General features: G+C 39.9%; 1 protein-coding gene across 1 annotated transcript in view; it reads right to left on the bottom strand.

Annotated features, from left to right (window-relative positions):
* PHLPP1 (PH domain and leucine rich repeat protein phosphatase 1) overlaps nucleotides 1-21515 on the bottom strand; it is a 135189-nt gene that overhangs the window by 9606 nt on the left and 104068 nt on the right. Inside the window, 6 exon segments of the mRNA XM_056482815.1 lie at nucleotides 1349-1479; nucleotides 5728-5890; nucleotides 6908-7108; nucleotides 15305-15460; nucleotides 19221-19316; nucleotides 20976-21036. Coding sequence (XP_056338790.1) covers nucleotides 1349-1479; nucleotides 5728-5890; nucleotides 6908-7108; nucleotides 15305-15460; nucleotides 19221-19316; nucleotides 20976-21036 — 808 coding nt within the window.

The following is a 21515-nucleotide window of genomic DNA, read 5'->3' as shown; positions in this document are numbered from 1 at the left end:
CCTGTGAATTAAGGACCACACATGTGCCAGTGAAAACATGGCATATAACTGGGCCACACTACTCTTCAACTCCTTGTTGTAGCATTGTACAAGCACGCTACCATGCATGATGCCTGAATATTAAAGTGGCAAGAGAATGTATGTGCCCACCTTGTCTGCTGGGTTATACATGAGAAAAGCTGATCTTTCACTAAGCTTTGACACCATTCATTAACTCTGTAAAACATACATATCTTTTCCCCTATAAACCAGAGCAATATCACACACTGCTTCTTCAGGAAGATTTCCTGTATGCAAGAGAGTATAGATTTGCTATCTTAAAATAGAGGCATGCCCCTTTTTTCACTGTCTGCTGCAGAACATGGACTCTTGTTTTTATCTGTGAGCAATAATCATTACTCAAATATCTACCTATATTTTGAAAATCTGCTGATTCAAGCTAAAAGTAAACTCAGCTGTAAATTTCCCTTGCACAACAGATGAGGGTTACTACTCCAGTGTCTGATCTAAACCATTTAAAAGCAAACAATATGAAGTAACTGCTCAACCCCTAAAATGTAAATCAGTCCCCCTTGGAACCATTAGATGTTTGAGAATCAAAGAGATTTAGAAGGAAACTTGGAGCTGGTGCAGTTTCCTCCAGGAGATAAGAAAAGTTCAAGGCAGCACCACAGTCCAGAGATTATCTGGCTTACTGCAATAGCTCCTCATCACACTGCAGAAGAAGGGACAAAGCACTTGGGGAATTTCAGTTATGGATGACACTTAAATCCCAGGGCAGGAAACAAACAGGTAGACAGGAAGGAAACTGAGTGTCCCAAAGCAAAGGAACCAGGTTTTCTGATAACAGAGTGAAAGATGCAAGTCTTTAGCCGTTTAAATATTAAAAAACCATGCAATTTCTAGCACAGAAGAAGACAGATATGAAGGGGAACAAGAAACAGCATGTGAAGAGGTAAAAAGCAGTACAATGGCAAAGACAGGCCCAAGCAGGATGAATGCAAGAAAAAGATATAGCAAGCAGCTACTGGCATCTCCTCAATAGTATAAAATATGTCTTTGGGCTGAATCTAATGTCAGAAGTAAAATGGAATCAAACTGGTACAACAGTGGTTACACCAGACTAGCAGACCTCTCCAGGAGTTACAGCTGAAAACAATTGTCCCAAAATGGGTAAAGTCATCCTCTTCAATGAAGCATCAATTCCTGGCCTATCCACACAATCTGTTACTTTCTGATCCACTGGCAACAGGGAACCATATTCCTTAAAAGAGATCCCACTTCTGTGTATTGTGGTTTACAAATCTAGAATTATTCTGCTCCTTCCCCACTCTGTAAGGTAACTTACTTCAGAAGCTCTAGGGTTTTGTGATCCAGGGCTAATCTGGGATTTCCAGTCAGGTCCAGCTCCTGCAGTTTTGGAGGCAGGTTTTCAGGCAATGTGACTTCGCTCAGTTCATTGCAGCTTAGGTCCACACACTGCAAAAGGAAAGCAGCCAAAAAAACAAAGAGAATTCAGCTGTCATCAAGATCATATAAATTTTGACTAAATGTTGTAATCCATGTTTCATGAACAAAAAAGGCTGCAACCAAGACCTAAGACCATTGATTTAAGTAAGTGGTTCGTACAAGAGAAATTCCTACATGGCATTTAGCCATCTTGCCAGATGTCTGGGACACCTAGAAATATGTTCTGTCCACTTCCATCTGTAGACAGGTGTCATCTTGTTACAAAACCAGCAAGTTTTGTCTGCTCTTCACAGAGAGAGTCAGTGGATTTTCAAAGTAATTAAGAAAAACTGTTATTAATGAACACACTCTCTTAATAAACAAAGGAAATGGAGATAAGTACAGCTGGGGCTTCTAAGCCACAGGCATCAGGCTCCCAGGAACTCAGTATTTACTGAGAGATATTAAAGTAAGCAGTGTTATTAATGTATGCAGAACAGAGGAGTAGGGGGGGGAATATTGAAGCAGTTTTAAACATGCTTTTAATTAGTGTCATCTTAGATAATTTTTATTTAAATACAAAATCAATAGAAAAAAGAGGAGAAAAAAACAAAGTTTAAATATTTCAAAAATACAAAACAGCAAAGAAACTTGCAAGCTATCTACCAGCTAAGCAAATTAGCTAGAACAAGTGTACTAGAATGGTAAAATCCCCAAACATTATTTAAAGCTGCATATCCAAATGAAAGTCAATGCACAGGGAAAAACAGGGCATATGAGAACAAAATCAAATTTCCAAACTACTACAGGATGATTGGTGTAGCATGCCCCAAAAACTGGGAAGTAAAAAAAAAGTGCAGTTCTGAGAGGACAGATCAGATTGGTATTTAATAGAGGACAGAGGAACTATGCACATCTTTCTGAAAGGACATTTTCTACTTTCAAGTTGCAAAAGTGAAAGACTTCAGAAACTTTAATAAAAAAGGCAGAGAGAGACTTTTTTTAGCTGCACATTTTGACCATTATATAATTTCCATCAACACAAGAGAGGCACTTTCATTTTTGTAGGTATATTCAAAGACATCAGCTCCTGAGCTGGAAGCAAACCTAAGATAACCTAGTAAATCCTGGAAAAGAACAGTCTCCAAACACTTTATTAAATCAGTGCAATGGAAATAAAAAATTTCTGACCCAAATCTTGAATCCTGAGATTGTCTAATATGGAGACTTTATTATCTATGAAGAACAAACTGCTGACGCTATCTAAGCCTGATAAGGAAATCAAAGTTTAAATCAGTCACGCAAACAAAATAGTGGACAGCTTAGCAGAAGTTATTCCAGACAGCCAGTAATTATTTTGCAGATTAAGGAAGCTGCCAGCAGGCCTTGCTGTGTTCAACACCTCCATGCCATTACCTATTTGATGGAAGAACATGCTGGAATGAGAAGTACCAACACCACTAATTTCACTGCTCTCCTTAAATGCCCACTGTACCAAAGACAGCAGCACTCTCCAGCAGATCCCTTGGTCCCTAGGCCAAGGCTAGTGAAGATGGTTTATTTATCAGGTTGGAATTTCTTAGGTGCTACTTGAACTCTTTGAAGAATAGGCTAAGAGGGACTTGCTGTGGGTCTATGTTAAATTTAGTCCTTGGTCTACTTCACAGGCAAGCAGGAAGGTTTATTTCCCAACTTATCCCAATTTCCTCCTGTGTTATTTTAATGCAACCTGGTTTCGCCCCACCCATGCAGCACCAGAAGAACAACTGCAAGTGCACACAGGAATTTGCACTGGATGGGCCAGCTGGAAGACAGGGTTTAACAGGGAGCACCTGCTTAGGCTGCTGCTTTCACAGCTTTGTAACTGTTGTGTTCAAGGCCAGAAGGGACTTGGGTTATTTCCACTTGTAGCTGAAGGTGGTTCTACCAATAATATCCTATTTGGCTTTTATCTTTTGCAAAGCAAGGAAACTGAAGTCACCCAACAGCTACAGGGAAGAGTCTGCTGGGGCATTGACTCAGGTGTGAGTGCTTCCAGCTGCTCGGCCTTTTGCAGAAGACCTTTCAGTGTGCACAGGGCAAACCTAACTCTGACAGTATAAATCCTGTCATGAAAGACAATAAAACCCCTAAAAATATATTGTGCAAGGTATTTCCAAGGCCTCCACTGGGGTCTTTAAAAGAGAGGACAATACACAACTTCTGTAGTCTTGACTTTAGTGTGTTAAAAGGCTTAGAGAAATGACCTTGTGTCTGGAAGTCCTGGAGTCACTGCAATTGTAAAAGCATAATCATTTACACTAGTCTTCCTTCTAAAATAATTTCAGACAGCATACTAACTGTTCCAGTGACACTGACACCAAAAACATAATACGTCAGCCTCTCAGGCTAATTAAATACAGAAGCAAAACAGCCATTACCTCAGGTAACAGCTTCCCCAGGAGTTTAGTGAATGCCTCTTCAGTTAAAATTAATAATCAAATATGATATAATCACAGAGGTGATATTAGACTAGATGACTTTGTGCTTTGCTACAAACAAGCTTATTTCACCAAGTGACCAAATCCATAGTTCAGGAAATAAATTCTGCATTTTTGGCATATTTTGAATGCTACCCCATACCTAAGAAGGAACTCGGGTAAGGGCAAGGAATGGATACAGGCAGGCAGCACATGCTTAATCTCCAGACTGATAAACACCTGCCCTGATCTAGAGAAATCACGCAAAGGTCAGAACTCCTATGTCCAACAAGGCACCTTCCCATCTGGCAACTATATGAACTCATCTCATGGAAGTCAAAACTAGGCTTGAGTACTGATGAGGTGTTTTCCTTCCACACAGGTGGAGTCAAAGAACACTTTGTCCTCTTAGATTAAGCCACATGTTATCCCTGCATTCCCAAAACACTTAGTGACGTTCATGTCTCTTTCTTCTGCTGAAAAGAACTAAACCATAGGGAACCAGCAGGAAGAAAGTGCCAGCTCTTCCAAGAGCACTTTGCTGCTCAATGTGGCCAAATAGAACTTTAAATATGACACTTCTATAAAGAATTCAGTTTTCCCCCAAGATGCACAAACAAAAGGAAAAAGGTGACTGTTCCCTATCAGTATGTTTACTTTATTTTTTTTGTTGTTAACACCACCCTCATATTTTTAAAGAAATGTTTACCATGCAGGGCTTTGCTCCCCCACCCCAATTCTTCCTCTAAGAAAAAAGGCTTTACTTCTGATTGATTCTAAATGGCCCTCTGCTTCCTCTGGCCATTGTTCCAAAGAGGGAGGAGTATTCAAATACCCATGAGTTTGTTTGAGATTTCCTGGCTGAAACCATAAAGCTCATCTTTACATACACTCGCTTGTCCAACAGAATTATTGCTCCTGCTGCTTTCCATGACCCTAGACACTGAGGCACACACAGCAGGCTGGGAACTAAGCCTTTTGACTTCACGAAGGGCCAGAAGGACACTTAAGTTGTTTTGAGTCTCTGAATAGGTAATCAGTTCTCAGCCTCAGACAAGGACAGATTTTTCTGCTGTATCACAAGATTTGTATGCTGTGAGACAACAGTCTCCCAGCTCTGTCCAGCAGAAAGGGCACACAGCACAAATTATTCTGCACTAGAGCCAGGCGAGAAGCAGGAACTCAGTTCACAAAAGGCAAGGAGTAGTGTTCATAGTGTGGTCAAGTGAAGAATGCCCACCTCAAAAAAGTGTTGGAAAAAGTACAGAATTACTTCTGGAAACACAGTCAGGAGACAGATTAGCTAATCTTCCTGTTGTGCAGAATATGATTGCAATTAGGAAAATGGAAGTAGATTGCCTAAATACTCAAATCCTGTGCTCCCCGAATTTATCTCTGTCCCCAAGGCCTATCCTGTTCTACAGCTTCAGCGGTTTTTAAGACGTGCTCTAAACGAAGTCCATTCCTACAGAATCAACCAACTGCCAAGGCAGCAAGAGTTAACTATGCACAGCTCTTGCCAAATGTTTAAGTCATATCAAAACAGACTGCCACAGGAAGACAATTAACACCTATCTGGCAGAAAAGATACAGTGTAACCAAGGTAAGCATAAAATCAGATTTTGAGGCTCCTCTTCATTCCACTCTGAGGCTGCACAGGGGCAAATATTTTGGATATGACTTCAGAGGAGAAAGCAGCTGTCAGATCCCCATACTCTCTGAGAACATACTATTCCATAGCAATGAGAGACCCGAGGGCAGAGGAGAATTGGTAAAATTGCATTATGCTTGCTTTTTCCAAAGCACATTCATTCCATACCTTTATTTCAGAAAGCTGCATGACTTCTGGGAAGACTTCAATGCAGTTGGAGTGAGCAATTACAGTATGCATACGTCTGCAGTTCATGATGGTTGTTGGAATGGCTTTCAGTTTGTTCCCACTAATATCGATTTCCTCCAACTCTTCCAGCTTGGCCATTTTGCTATGAAAACAAGAATTTGAGAATTTTTCTTCTAATAGATGCATATTTTGTTTTGAAGCGGTGATAAGAGCAATGGTTTTTGTTATTTTAAGAGAACAAAATCACAGACTTTGATTCTTGTTCACAGCAGTGCCTGTCAGCTCTCCTCATGTCAGATGCTAACACAGCTGTGGAACAAAATGTGTACTTCTTCCATCAGCGTTTGTTAATGCTACTTTTCAAATTACTTATTTTGCTTACATTCCCCTTCTTACCAGCTCACTTTCACTCTTTCCTCCTTCCTTCCCCTCTCTATCAACCTTAGTTTCTCACTACTTCTCTCCACCTCACATTTTCCCCTCCCCCTCCTAGCACCCCACTCAGCCCTTCCCCCTGAAATTCATCTCTGTCCCTTCTCCTTGCTGCTGTAGCCCAGCTGCTCAGAATATCACACAAGGACAGAGATGTCTCTTCCATTATTTATTGGCATTTCTTTCTCAAGGTTGTACCCCATCAGTTTTACAGCACATCTTACACTTGAAAGATTTCTGATTAAAAAAGAGTGAACTGAAAGCACAGAAATTGCTGCCAAGGCACAATCTCCTGGAGTTGAGAGGACTTTTCCCTAGTGGAGTTTAGTCCACTTCCAGAGGACATTTCCAGATGGCTGTGCTCACAAATCTCTAGTGAGGAGAAGCTCACCAGGTGTAAGCAAAGTTACCAAGCCAGGGAGGACTGAAGACCTCCTTGCTTGACTTCCAAAAGCATAGAGTGATCATGCTGGATTAGTCCAGCTGAAAAGAGTTTCTAGCACCATGAAAACTCACCAACTAACAAGCACCACTCACTTGCCTGTGCTGCAAGGGAGGGTAGCAATGTGCAGGAGGGCATAAGTGGGGGAATCCACCCACTGCAGTACCACTACAGCCAAAATGCAGCCTCTGCCACCACATTCCTGTGCAATTCAGCTCTTGCTGCAAAAATACTTCATGATGCCCACCCACCCGTGGGCCAGAGGCAGTGAAACGAGTTCCTTACCTTGCAGGGAAGCTCTGTAGGCGATTGTAAGCCATGTGCAAGATTTTCAGGTGTGGGTGGCCTGTTAACAAGGGTACACATTTATCTGTGAGGTTGTTATTGGTCAAATACAACTCCTGCAAGATGCTATGAGTTTCTTCAGAAAGGGTGGCTGGAGGAAGCATTTCCAGTTTGTTGGCAGATGCATTAAGAAATCTCAGGCTGCAAAGAGAAGTTACATAAAGAAGCTCAGTCAAACATCCTGCAGGTTTTGTCCAAAAGTATAAATGAAAAATCTCTATTTTTAAGAGTTAACTTAAGATAGTCAAAAGGTAAAGGTTAAAAGCAAGAAGTTCACGACAGACCAAAAGTCTAGCATGACATGAGCAAAATTTCTGATTTTATTTTTAATGACCACATTTGTATAAACAAAACATCAGCAAAAGGGGTACGTCAAGGTGCCTCTATCCTGCTATCAAGAGCTTGGTATCTCCAATATTACTACAGCTGTAGCTACAGGTAAGAGCTAGAACAAACCACATCATTTCCATACTCATTACACATAAAAATGAGTTCTGTATTCATCATCAATGAACCATGAGAATTGCCTTTCAAGTGACTAAACACTTCAATGGCAAAAAAAGCCAGCCAATTTTTCAGTATTTTAAATATGGTCTAAGGTGCAGACAGTGTTTTGTTTAAACCTGCAGGCCACAGAGCAACTACAAAATATGAAAAGTACTGTTTGAATATTTGGATAATAAAAGATGCATCAATCACAACAAAAAGCAAAACCTGAGAACAAGCAGTAATTTGTGTTTTGGATTTTAAAGAGAGACTGTGCTTGTAGCATATTAAGTGACTGCCTTCCTCTGCTCCCCAACACAGCAGAAACCCATGTTTCTGCAGTCCCACCACTAGGAACAGCAACTGAAGGAGCACAGAAATTGAGCTATTCGTTCTCCCCCAAAGGCCTTTTGCAGGAAGGGAGCAAGACCTGCTGAGGTATAGGCATTGCCCATTCTGGCTAGTGAACTTCTGTGGGCAGAGGACTCATGTTTGTTAGGGGAGTATGTTGATCACATCAGCACTGTAGGTATCTTGATGGCTAGAATTCACACCAGCAATTCCACACAAATGGAAAAAAACAACTATTTATCCTTTAGTAACCAACTCTGGCATGACCATGCCTTTTCAACAGATATGGGACCCCTCTTCCTTCCTTCAGTTTTCAGAAGAGGCTGCCTTGGGCAATGCAGAAGGAAGTGTGAGCTTGCCAGTCTGCAGGACAGCATTCAGACCCGGCTGTCCTGCTCCTACCAACTAATGGGAACAGGCAGATGCAGTGGGCAAGGCTGCATTCAAGAAAAAAGACTCATGAATGTGCTCTCAAGCCTGTAAAGCCCACAGATCAGGACACAAAAGGTAGGTGCATTCCTGTCATCAATCCTAAGAGAAAGTGATCAAATATTGATGGCTGCTCCCACGAACACAGGAGTCCACACTGACCTTTAAGGTCTATTAATGAATGAAGTGGATTTGCAGGAGTAACAGCTGGTTCAAACTTGCTCAGCAGTCAATAAGGGTCAGACAGGCTACAGAAGTCACGTGGAACGCCAAAGGATTAAAAAAACCCACTATTTCCATCAGAAGCAAAAGCCTCTCAGCACTGCTCAGAACTGAAACCAGGTTAGCTGCTTTATGCAAACAGAGGAGTCCACTTCAGAGAAACAGAGTTTAATCCTCAGGCTCATTCATTATTCACAAGGGTGCTAAAAATCCAGAGGAGGAAGGGAGGGGAGGAAGGATTAGTACAGAGAAGGAAATAAGCAGCTGAAAGGGGTTTTTAATTTATTTATTTATTCTAAAAAGATGCTCAATTTCACCCTTTAGCTACAAACTAAAAATACACTAAGCTCATTCAAGGCTGGATCATTAAACCAAAGCATACCACATCAACAGATCCTGTGCTTAATTAAACAGCAGCAAGTACAGCTATTACTGAAGTACAGACAGTTACTACTTTGGCAACTTCAATCTAATGTGCATGGTATTCTTCCCTCTCCACAAAATAAAGGCACTTTAATTAACAATAAAGCCACAGTATTTTTTGTACCATTCACAGTACAAAATGGTCATCTTCAGATCAAGCTGGAAAGGCTTAAGAAACAATTAGGTTCAAGGCTGCTGGAAAAAGTGAGTTGTCACAGGAAAGATGGGCATAAGAGGTGACAGCAAAACCCACCCTGGTACTCTTTTGAAGAAGAGCCTGAATCTTAGTTTTGTTCTCACAAGCTGCACGAGAATAACCTGGAGTGTTTCACAGGTACCAGCAGCCAGAGAGGTAATTTAGAGAGCATTGTAGCCTATGGCTGTGAAGTCTGAGCAAGAACAGCTAGCCCAAAGCACACCTAAAAGCGTCAATTAAGAAAAGGTACATTACTCTGATACCACTGAAATTAATAAAGTGTACTATATTGTAGCAATTTTAAATTCAAAATAAAATTAAACATTCCTCTATTTTTAATAAACTTTCAACATTGGTGAAATGTAACAAGAGATTTCAATTTGTTCCCTCATTGGTAATAAAAGTGAGTGGAATCTGTGTGTTCCTGTCAGAAATAAGTTTTGATGCATGTATTTTCCAATGGGGAAGGGAAAGAGGAGAGTTGATGCTCTGCACACACATACTATTCCCCCCACCCTGATCTTTTGCTAAATCTTCCAGGGAGTGATACAATGACACTGGAAATAAATCCCCATCATCCTAACCTACAGGCTACTGACTTGTGAACAAAGTTTAGGTGACTACCAGGGTCACAACAGTCACACACTCATCTCTGTCTCTAGATGACATAACTAGAATTAAATCAGCCTTTGGAAATGAGTGTGTTGCTTGCTCACACGTTTTTAGACCAGCTGTTACATTAAAATGTCAAAAAATATTCTGAAATAATAATTTTTTCAAGATATTGTCTAGATTTGAAAATAAAAATGAAATAAAATAGAGACACTATTCTTTGGGCAGAGAACAGTATGAACCGTCAGATTGTTAGTGCCAAAGATTTATCAATTCTGTGCCATAATCTTATGTTAAAAACAAACAACGAAAAAAAACCCAAAAGACAAAAACAACCCAAAGAAACCCCCGAACAAAAACCCAGCAACCAAAAAAACCCCAGCAAAAACTAAAACTATAGCTGCCCATCAGGTTTTGCCTCACACTGATTTAATACAGAAGTCCTCCTCCAGGTTATTTCCACTCCCCTATTTGGTCATCCTTGTGCAGGTGCCAGCTGCTACCTTAGAAGGCACATCTTATAAATGCCCTCCAGAGGAGTGGAAATTTACTTGGGCACAACTGTTCCCATCTCCCTTGTGCATGGACTTAAACTGATTCATGCTCCTTGAAGATATCCCACTCACACTGCTTATCAGATGGAAGCAGAATGTCAAGTATTAAAACTCAGTCCAGAATTAATTGTTTCCATTTCCAATTCCACCCACACATTATACACAAGCTCATGAAGAAACCTACAGCATCACTACAAAGACCTGAATTCAGCAGCCTGCACACATAACAGAACAATACAGCCAGGAAAGCATGAATTAAAAAGTACTAAAAGAGCACACTGGGGCACACACGGGCACACTCAGGTACACTCAGAAGATGAAGAAAGAAACAAAATTCTGGCAGGGAGATGTCTGAATTCTTCAGCTTTGACAAGGTGAATCTTCTCCTTTGGAATAGCAGCAGAGACAGTGATCTCTGGCTGGAATAAGTCACCTTTGTTTTATTGGAGTATTGAGACCCTTGCTGGACTTAACTTCTCCAAAAGACAAAATAAGAAAAAAGACTATCCCAAAGAATAGGCCACAATCAAGGACATGAATATAATTCAACTAAAAACACCTATTATGCAGTCATATGCATTCCTTAGTCATACCTAGAAGACTATCTCAATTGAAACTTATAAAAGCAGAGGAAGAATATCTTCTACATAAAACTGCAAAAGGTTTGAACTTTACCTACCAATGCCTACCTCTAGCACATACAAAAGCTGAATATAGACAATTGGGAGAACACAGCACCTCTGAATTCCTCACCATTTTCCAAGGCAGCTTGACAAACTTGCTTTGCTGGGTAGGATAGAGCCATCACTGAAAAAATGTAGGTTCTCCAAAAAGCTTAGGAATGTTTGACATTAAAAAGAGGAACACAGACAACAGCATTCTTTGGTGAAGCAGCAGCAAATCAAAACTACTGTGTTTAGCTTAAAAGTACTGATAAGAGTTGGAAACACCACTGCAGTTGCAAAAAAAGAATATGCAGAAAAATCAAGATCTCCAGTTTGGCCTATGCCCCAAGATCTCCATCAGTATGAAGCAATCAAAATACAAAATTTCTTCTTCAGTGCCTTCTGCAGAGACATGCCCTCAATTTCTGACTGCCTTAGTCTAATATAATTTATGAATGTGGTAGCAGGTGTGTGAGGAAGAATCCTGTAATCTAAGCATGTCTGGGGGGAAAAACAGACGGGTGGGAAAAACAATCAAAGCTGTTTTGCCAGTCTGTGCAGAAGAGAGTATTTCATAGTTAAAAAATAAATAAAATCGATTAAAAGACGGAAACATTCAAGTGAATCCCTTTCCTGCTGATAGACTGCCAAAAAAAAAACACTTATCTGCTGCCCGCTCCTCAGCTCTTACTTTCTAACCTATCTTTAGCTATTTTATTAACTGGGATTTCCCCAGTTTCTAAAGTATCTGCTTGCAATCCTTAACCTAGCAACAAAGAGACAAAGGCAGCTAAGCATTTCTGCAACACAAGCATGTGCATCAAACATTCAAGCAGCACTTGGCATTCATTTGACTTGGTTTCCTCCCTCACATTTCCTCTGCATCCAGGATAGGACTAAATCCTTGCATCACAAAGAAGCAGCCATAGTGGGTGGAAATAGCAAATATCAAATGAGAGAAAATTTAACTGGGTCATCTTCCAGAACTCCAGCAAAAACCAAACCCAAAACAAATAAAATAAATTCAAAGCAAACAGAAAATCAAATGAGGTAAGAACAGCTGAATAAAGCTGAAAACAAAAATCATGCAGACAGAGTCTAGACAAGCTCTGAATAGCTGACAGTGGCTTAACGACCACAGCTGGCCACTACCAGACTCTGCAAAACAAAGCCCAAGGCTTAAGCTGTGCACATCACAGCTACACATCCTCACCACACAAATACTTTCACAGGTCTGATGACTGTTTTAAGGGTTGACACTGAAAACACTCATTCTAACTGGAAAGGATGCTTAGGCAAGAAACAAACTCTTGCCCATCTTGCCACTGTGCTTCCCCATTTTTAACCCTGACCTAACCACTGTCACTGCTTTTCTACTGTGCCCAGCTAAAGCTCCTGAAGACTCATCTGGAGAACACTTGGTGCAACAGTTTCCATGTCATTAAATGGTAGCTTGCCTGCAAGCTTCAGGGAAGGTAGTAAAAGTCTGTACGAGAATCAGACAGTGGAAAAGGCATCACAACAGATGCAGCAGAGGAGAGAAATGAAACGCTTCAGGAATGCAGGTGCATGATAAAAGGTTCAGAGCTCAGTTTGGGAGTTTTCCCATCAGCTGCAGCACTTGCATGAATTCTCTGTTTTTCCAGCATATGGTAATGAGAAATGAAGAGATTATCTGGCTGCCTCTGTAGCACTGATCTTGCCAAGAAAATCCCCACCCCACAAGAGAAATCCTTGCTAACATGATCAAGATGTGCATACTTTCAGTGCAGTAAACAGAATCAAGTTCTATCTCGGTCAGAGAGATGTTTCATAGGCTAGTCCTCAATTTCTCCTTGACAACTAGTTTAAAATAGAAAATTAATTAAAAAGCAGACCAACAAAATATCTCTAATGACACTTTTTCATTGATTTTTGAAGGATTAAGGTAGAAAACAAATGTTCATAGACTCTTTTATGAAGAGAACTGAGGTTTTTCAGTATTTGGGGTTTTTGTTTTTGTTTTTTCTGAAAGCAATATTCTCTCTTTGTGTACCAGTGCACCGATTTCCTTTCCTTCCTCAGATGTTCTAGAAGTCAAAGCCCACCAGTGCTTGTGCTGAAGTTCGCCCAAGGCACTTCACACCCACTTTGTCAAATATTCAGGATTGAGAAACAGAAAGCGTTTATAATTCACAGCATGAGACTTCATATCCAGACAAGATATCATCTGTCAGTTGCACAGACCCGAGTACCTTTCAAAAAAACCAAACCAAAACAAACCCAAATCTTTTCAAGGCTGTAAAAGGCAAGTCATTTTATGCAGAGATAAAGGTTCTGTGAGGTAAAGTGATTTGTCCAATATTACATGCTGGGTAGAGACTATGGCACACCACTCTGAAGAACCAGTTCTCTTGGCACGTCTGGCAGTACAGATTGTGCTTCCCAGGGAATGCTTGGAGAAGAGAAGCATTTTACCTTTGTAAAAGCAAAACAATCTCCTGAATGCCTTTCCAGACCCATTTCTGTTCACACTTAGCTGCTGATGGATGCAATCATTTGAAAACAAAAGGAAATAAGTTCTATGGAGAAAATTCCAAATTTAAAACTCTGACATTGTACACTAATGTATTAGCCTGTACTGTTGTTTTCCTTCAGAGCTCTCACTTTTGGAGCAGTCATAGGAGAACCAGCATGGACAAGCCATACCATCTTAAACCAAGTTCAAGAGTAGGGATCAACAGGGAAACCACTACCAAAGCCAACTGCTTCTACTAGCATCACAGGCAAAGGAGGGTGCATTGGTGATGAGATGTCAGAATGGGCAAGCTCTGTTTATCTCCTGTGATGGTGCATGACTTTGTTAAGACCTGAAGAAGACTGAAAACAAGAACCCTGTGCTGCTCAAAAGCTGCAGAGGGGAAAAAACTGCTTAACCCTGAACCAGCCACTTAACACTGTTATGCAAAATATTCTTTAATTCTACCTCTTCTCAGCATATTCCTAGTAAACTTCAGGGAATCTATCCCCAATCCTGGTTTTAGCTTGTAGTTGTTCATTTTGGTATCACAAAAAAAAACCAAAAAAAAACCAAAAAAAAAACCAAAAAAAAAAAAAAAAAACAAAAACAAAAAAAAAAACCCCACCCAAAACAACAACCTCTACAAAAAAAAACCTCAAAATAAACCCTGCCTACAGACGAGCTGCAGAACAAAAAAAATCAGGTTCTCTCTCTTCCAAAATTGAACTACACTACATCCTAGACCTACCACCTGTTTTTAATACAAATTTAGCGAAATTATTTTTCTAGTTGCTTCCAAATTACCATGAGCTCTCTGAAAATTAAAGGTTTCTTTTCTTTCCAAGTTAACAGATTCAACTTGGGACAGTTAAAGAGTTTATTTAGAAAACATCTCAACCACCAACCTAATTCTCCACGTCAATTTCAGGACATTTAACTAGAGGGTCATGATAGAATTAATAACAGTATAAAAGGAGGGGTTTTGCAACACTCTTAATTGGGAAAAGAGCTCTGCCATTGAGATCACCTCTTTTGCTTCTGCACCTCTCAAGAAAGCCAGGAGCTATGCATTCCTTTTGTCACAGCTAGGATCAGATATAAAACCCCATAGCACACAATCTCACTGCCTGTTAAATTATGCATGCTTTGAGCACTCAGAAATCCCATGACTATATGTGGAAGTGAAGAGGTGCAAGGAATGCTGACATCAAGCGGGGCCAGCCCATCCACCATCCCCAGATGAAGCTACCAACCTCCTATATTTCAATCACAGTCACTTGAAGGATATGTTCATATTCAGAAAAAAACCCCAAAACCTTGAAGACTCTGATACTAAAGAAATAGCACCATAAAAATAAGAATCCAGAAAGCAGATCAAGTGGTGACACCAGCTAAATTAGTGACAAACATTTAAAAAGCATAGAAAAAAAAATTAAAAAAGCAGGGGCAGGGGAATAACTGAATTATTCTGACAGCCTTATGCACAGATTTTGTTTTGTTTGACAGGTATAAATAAGTTCTAGCCTCTGAGTGAAGGGGGAAAAAAAGCTTTCACACTGCATCAAGCAAGCCTAAGAAATATGTATTTAAAGAAGCTGCCACTAAACCATTCCAGTATATGTAGCAGAAAATAGCATGTGCTTAACTCTACAGCTAGATTTCAAGAAGTAGGTGTTCAGCAAGAGCTTGGTGGAAAAAAAGAAGCAACCATATAAGGAAACAAAACCAGAATAAAAAAATGTGTTTTGGTGAGTTGGGCAGACATCTGTTCTTACCACACAAGGTGTGGCAACTTTCAAATCAGGGGAACCTCAGACTACCCCTTGAACTAGGAAGTAACAGCCCAAGCAAGGTTCATCAGATGCAAGTCAAAAGGATCCAATTTCTTCATAACTTTACCTGTCTGCTTTCAAAAGCAGGTTAGATGGCAGTTCCAGGAGCTGGTTGTGCTGCACGTCCAGCACCTCCACCTGCGTTCGCTCGAGCCGATCTGGGAGCCTTCCCAACATGTTGTGTCCTGCCAGAAGCTTCCGCAGGCTGCTATTGTAAAACAACCTTAAGGGAAATAAAAAACACCAAAAATGAGAAAAATTCCAAATGAGGAGTTTCTTTGATAATTTAGACATGGTAGCACGGTTCATTACAAGAAAGTGATTCAGCCAACTGATTAGCAGACGTGGCATTAATTATGCACAGATCCAAAAATGTCTTCCCACTCTCCACCAACTTCTTCAAAAGGTTTTCAGAGACAGGGAAGGAGGTTCACAGATGATTCAGGAGTGAAAGTAGTGACAAAGGGTTATTTTATGGCACTGTATAAAACATGAATATAGAAGCACGACAGTGAAGGAGGCAATTGCTAACAAAGGCTGCAGAAACCTGCACATGTGGGATCCCCCTAGCTAATACAAGCACTTCAGAAGTGGGGGTGAAATCACCAGTCACCCCACAAGCTTTATAATGCTCTACTCATCATGTGCTGACTCATAATCCAATGCAATTCGCCACCCCCACAATTTTTCTTTTCTGTTAATACCAGACTTACATAAAGCCTCCTTTCCAGTTCTACGGCAAATGAAATTTATCTAATCGGCTTTACTTTCTTGAGTTTTTACAACCAATAGATGACCTGGAGTCCCATCCCCCTGCTCTATTTTTCTGTGGGGCTGGGGAGAAGGGGAGGGGAGAAGAGGGCAACATAAAGAGAAAAACAGCTGTTCTGATCAAACAGTATAGCTTAATTTTGCAGGATAACCAATGGAACGAGGGCATGCACCTAAAGACAGCAAAAATAGAGCAACTCTGAATTTTGACCAGAAACCACTTTCAGCAAATTAAGAAAAAAAGATTATTCTTCATCTGCCACATGTCTTACATCTGTTTCACATGCCTGCTACTGTACTGTTCAATCTGGCGAGCCCATGCAACACGCTGACCTGCTTCAATCCAATACTCTCGAATTATTCAGCATTAAAGCAAAAATCATCTTCCCTCTGTCACAATGACCCAAATACACATAACAAGCCTCCCTGCCCCTTCCCTGCAACGCATCAGGTCATGGGATTATTGTGCCAGAATCATCAATCAAGTATGCTGAGTATTTTCCCCTTGACAGATACCGTCACTCTCAGTATCTGCATGCCAGTGTTAACAGTTATCTCACTTGGCTGGATTGTCTGAGTTATGACCATGGATACAAGTCAACAGCCAGCCCTATCATTCCAGAAGGCTCAACACGGGGTGAAAAGACTTACCAAAGTGATAAGCCTATCTAATACGTATTCGTTATTTAACCACTCTTGGTTTACTCTGTTTTTACTTGAAAATCTCTCAGTTACGGATTTGCCTTTGTATTCTGTTTTTTGAGACTGGTTAATACTGCCAACACCAAATATCAGGGTAGAAAACAGAAGTGGTTGACAGAAAAAAAAAATTCCCTTGGAGGTTTTTTTGGGATGGGTGGGGGCAGCAACATTTTAAAATTTAAAAGAAAGTTCAAATTGTGGCAAAATCCTCAGAGATTTTCTCTTACAAATTCAGAAAACCTGAGTAAATCTTTAAGGAGTTTTAGTTTAAAAAAAAAAAAAAAAAAATCAATATATTTTTTTTAAATTTGCCTTCTCTTATTTTTCAAGTCACACAAGCACTGAAGGACCTGGGCTGGCTGAAAACTAAACAAGCTCCTGATGAGCCTGGGACGCCTAGTTCTCAAGCTGGGTGGGGAACCAGGATGCTGGGACTACTCTTCCATACGGGCAGCTTTCCCACTTGCCCAATTCCCGCTGGAAGTTTTGAAACCAGTAAATTCTAAGCACAAGCAGGTCATTCATCATCAGCATCTTCTCAGAAAACAGGGTTTGGTGTAAGCATTCTACCAATTCCTTTAATAAGCAACTCTTCAAGAGAACACAATGTTGAATACAAAAATATCATCTTTTAAAAAAACAAGACACAAAGGAACAAAAACACATACAAACATCTATTCACTGATGGTAACAAGATAATTTTGACAACTCCTAATTGAAGCATTTCCTTTCTCTTTGGCAGTATGATTTTTATGAATTTGCCCTGCATAGCCCAAGTACCCTTTTTGTTATTTTTCAGTAATTTTAAAAGTAAAACAGTTGCATTACAGTCCAGGGAATATTTTCTCTTTTTCCTTAATTGAGACAAATGCTAGTACAGAAACCTATATCTCAACTGCTTCAACTCTTTTGTCTTCAAGAATTATTTTCTGTTTCGAGAGGCAAACACACAGCATCAAGTGTAGTTTGTTTAGATCAGATAAAATCTTCATCCTACCAGCAATATGCTGGTCACTCAGCCTCCTAGGAGAGCCCTGCTGATTCACTTCACAGGTTTTCAGAATGCTATTCTATGTAAAAGGAAAGTACACAGCAGTGCACCTGAACACAGTTATTGAGCTTTTACTTGCATTTCTTTGATACTTAGGCATGTTGAGCCATTTGCATTTGAGTCCAGACCCAAATTTCCCCTAAAGTTTAACATATTCAAAACCCATCTTTTGAATGGAACAGGACCCTAGAACTGAGCTGACTTATTAGGAGCTAAGCTATCTAGACATATACTACAAAGAAGAACTTTCAAAGATAAGCTATTTCCTGGGGTTAATGATAAGATGGCAGGAGAGACAAGTGGGATGTTGACTGTACCTAATTTCAGCTAATCATTAATCTCCCAGAGATATCCGGTATGCCTTGAAAGTCCTGCCTGTTAGAAAGTGCAAATGAAAGAAAAATGAACTTTTGCACTCCCACCTTCTGAGTAGGCACAGCTTTACTTTTTTATGCTGTGTATATGAAAAAACAGAGGGATTAATAGTCTGTACATCAGCCTGTTAGTTTGCTTGGTAAATCTCCTCACATCCTCTTCTGCCCATATTTCTGAAATCTATTCTCTTCCCATTTCTGACACTAAAACAGACAAGTTTACACCATCTTACACATTCATCTGACCCAGAAAAAGCTATAATCCTTGGTTTCTGATGATCATCTGTGCTGTACAGCTCCTTAAGGAAAATATTTGTACTTCATGATCCTTGTGAGTCCCTTCCAACTCAGCTTATTCTGTGATTTAGTAGCTCATGATACATCATGATCTTTCACAACATCTCTTTCAAAGTGTACAGAACAACCTAAAATGACAGCTCTCTTCCAATGAAGGCAAGAATTTAAAAATGCCCAATATCACCACCTAAGCAGTAAAACTCACCTAAACAGACAGCTCTCTCTAGAACAAATAATAGCAAGACTTATTTGGAATTTAAGCTCAACTCCTATTTTGTTTCCTCTTGACTTCTTTGCTATCATTTATATTTATCAATTTTAAGTTTAGATTTCTAGAAAAGAGATTGTGGTAGTGAAGGCAATTGCTCTTCTTGCAGGAGTTTACTTGCTTGAGGAAGCTTTCCCTTCTTTAAACCCTTTTTCACTCAAACAGGGCTGTGAACTCCAAGCATCACTGAAACTAAGTTACAAGTGCTGGATCTCTAAACTGTCATGCAAAGTTATAGCTGTAAATATTTAATATTCAGTATTAAAAATGAAGGGCTTTCCTGCCTGAACAGCCACATGAGCAGCTTCAAAGTTCAAAGGCACTACTTTCTCTGCATGAAAGTAAAAGAAGAAAGGCTGGGTGGAAGCTTGAGGCATGACGACACCCCACAAGGTAAAAATAAAATCAAACAAAAGATAAAACAGCTCTGACAGTCACTGGAACAAGCAACACTGAGTCAGCAATTATTTTTGAATTGTTTATCCTGTTCCCCATTGTGCAACTGGTCTGCAAGACTTACCGGGCAGGCAGCTCACGTATCTGATTGTGGCCAACATCCAACACTTCCAGTTTCCTGCTGTCACACACCCACTCAGGCAGGTTTTCCAGGTGATTTCTAAGAATAAGGAACACAAAGACGTGTAACTAAATTATAATTGAGATGCAAAAGCATTTAAGAATACAGCCTCAAGAGAGATACAGACACCTGCAGGAAACAAATTTGCTACATAGCATGTTGCCTGTGAGATTGTATCACCCATCCTTCTGCAAGGGCATTACCAGCGCAGTCCTGAGTGAGGGGGCAAGAAAGCTAACAGCAGTTAGGAAAAATCAAAAAGCTTCCAAATTATCAGGGGAGTACTAAGAGTACCAGAGTACCAAAGCTGAAATCCCTCCATGGAGAAGAAAATTTCTGAGATGCTCAGAAGATTACACAGCTCAAATATCTCTTCAATCCCTCAAATTCACTGAAATCCACTCTACCATTCTTTTGCTACCTCACTGAGCAGAGCAAAATTTTCTTTGTGTGTATCTTTCAAGCCAACTGTTTTGCTTTTCTTGTATTTATCTTCCCAGAAACTGACCCTCCTGGAAACTAACTTGGAGGCAAGGTCTTCCAAATACTGAACTGAAAACACGCAAATAGGTACTGTGGGGCACTCCTGCATCCTGCCTTAAAGAGACAAAAATCAGCAGCACAAGATACATGGAGGAGATTGTGTGCAAATGCACTCACATAATAACTATTTCAGTCAGAATACACAGATGCAAACTGGGCATCAAATAATAGTCAGGCAATCGCAGACCTGAAGTTCAGGAATAGATACTTAAGACGCATGAATATAAATCAATCATGTACTTGTATCCTCTAGTTTATTCTAGTTTATTCTGCACCAATTTCATTAACAAATAAATGAAGAACACAGCTTTACAAAGACTTCTTTTCAATAAATAATTCATTTAGTCACACAAGTGTGCTACATTTAGGACAATGTGAGTAAATCAGGGCTGATGAAACTTCCAAATTGATGGCCACTAGCCCAGGTTAGCTCACTAATTGTTATGATCACCCTCAATAGCATGAGTGCTTTAAGCAGGTGTTTTAATGAAGATATTATCACTTTAAATGCAGATGAGTAATTTCTTAAATAAGACAGCCATTAAGCACGTGTCTAAATGTTTTCCTGATTCATTCCTGGAACTGTAAAACAAACTAGAACACCCCCTTTTCCATTCCTTCCCTCATCCCACCTCCCTCATTAAGATAAAATTTACGTAAGCATTCAAATGGCAACTGCAGACATCCCTGCAGCAGCCAGGGCTGCAGAGAACTACCAGGAGCTGCAGGAGCTGCCAAACTGATGAGTAAACTATCAAACCATCACCTACGCTGGGCTTACGATGCAGACATATCCAGAAAGTAACTTCTCTACAAGTCTCAGATTGGTGGGTGTTTGAATCATCATGTTCTAACTCCGTAAGACAGGAAATCTTTAAATAATGGAAACTCTTTAACTACAAAGGAATATAAAGTTTGCTTTGGGCAGGATTTTTTAAAAAACAAAAAAAAAGTAAATCTATAAAAAGGAAACAGGAAAGAACTGACTAGAAAAAAAAAAAAGCATCCTCTAAATCTGAAAATTAGTCTTTTCTTATCCCAAGGTCCAATTCCTACCCCCATTCCCACTCAGAGAGATAACTGAGAGATGGATGTCATTGATCCATAAGTCTCTTTGATTTATATTTCACAGGTCAAAAAAAAATATACTCTTACCTAGAAATATCCATATAAGCCAGGCAATTAGGAACTGGATACACATCAAGGTGAACAAGTTCTAGGGGAAAAAATATATATAACAAGAAAAGTGGTGATAAAGATCTGCACTTAAGTGACTGTTCCATAAGAGCTAATTTAAGAGCTAACACCCAGAGATTTCAGACCAAATCAATAACCTAAAAAATTTCTGAAGATCTGGACCTTTGTGAACCCCTTCTGAATTCTGTTTCTTTATTATGTCTTAGTACATTTGCTATGTTACATTGTACTTGCTATGACTGACACTGCATAACTGATCAGGGACAAGAAACTGGAGGATATTAAAAATTTCATGGCAAATTCTCATTTTTTCCATTTTTGTCACAAGAGCTGTGAATTTCACCTCTGCCGCCCTCTGCCCAGAAGAGTCAGTCACAAAACTGTTCTACTTTTTTCTCTCTTGAGATATAAGCATGGGAAGGGAACCTCCCCACTCTGGAACAGCAAGTTACAGAATAAATACCAGAGTCCTTTAGGTCACAGTAAGACCCAGAGTAT

Source organism: Oenanthe melanoleuca, chromosome 2 (assembly GCF_029582105.1).
Source record: "Oenanthe melanoleuca isolate GR-GAL-2019-014 chromosome 2, OMel1.0, whole genome shotgun sequence".
Taxonomy (NCBI): Eukaryota; Metazoa; Chordata; class Aves; order Passeriformes; family Muscicapidae; genus Oenanthe; species Oenanthe melanoleuca.
This window is presented reverse-complemented; position numbering and strand designations above follow the sequence as displayed.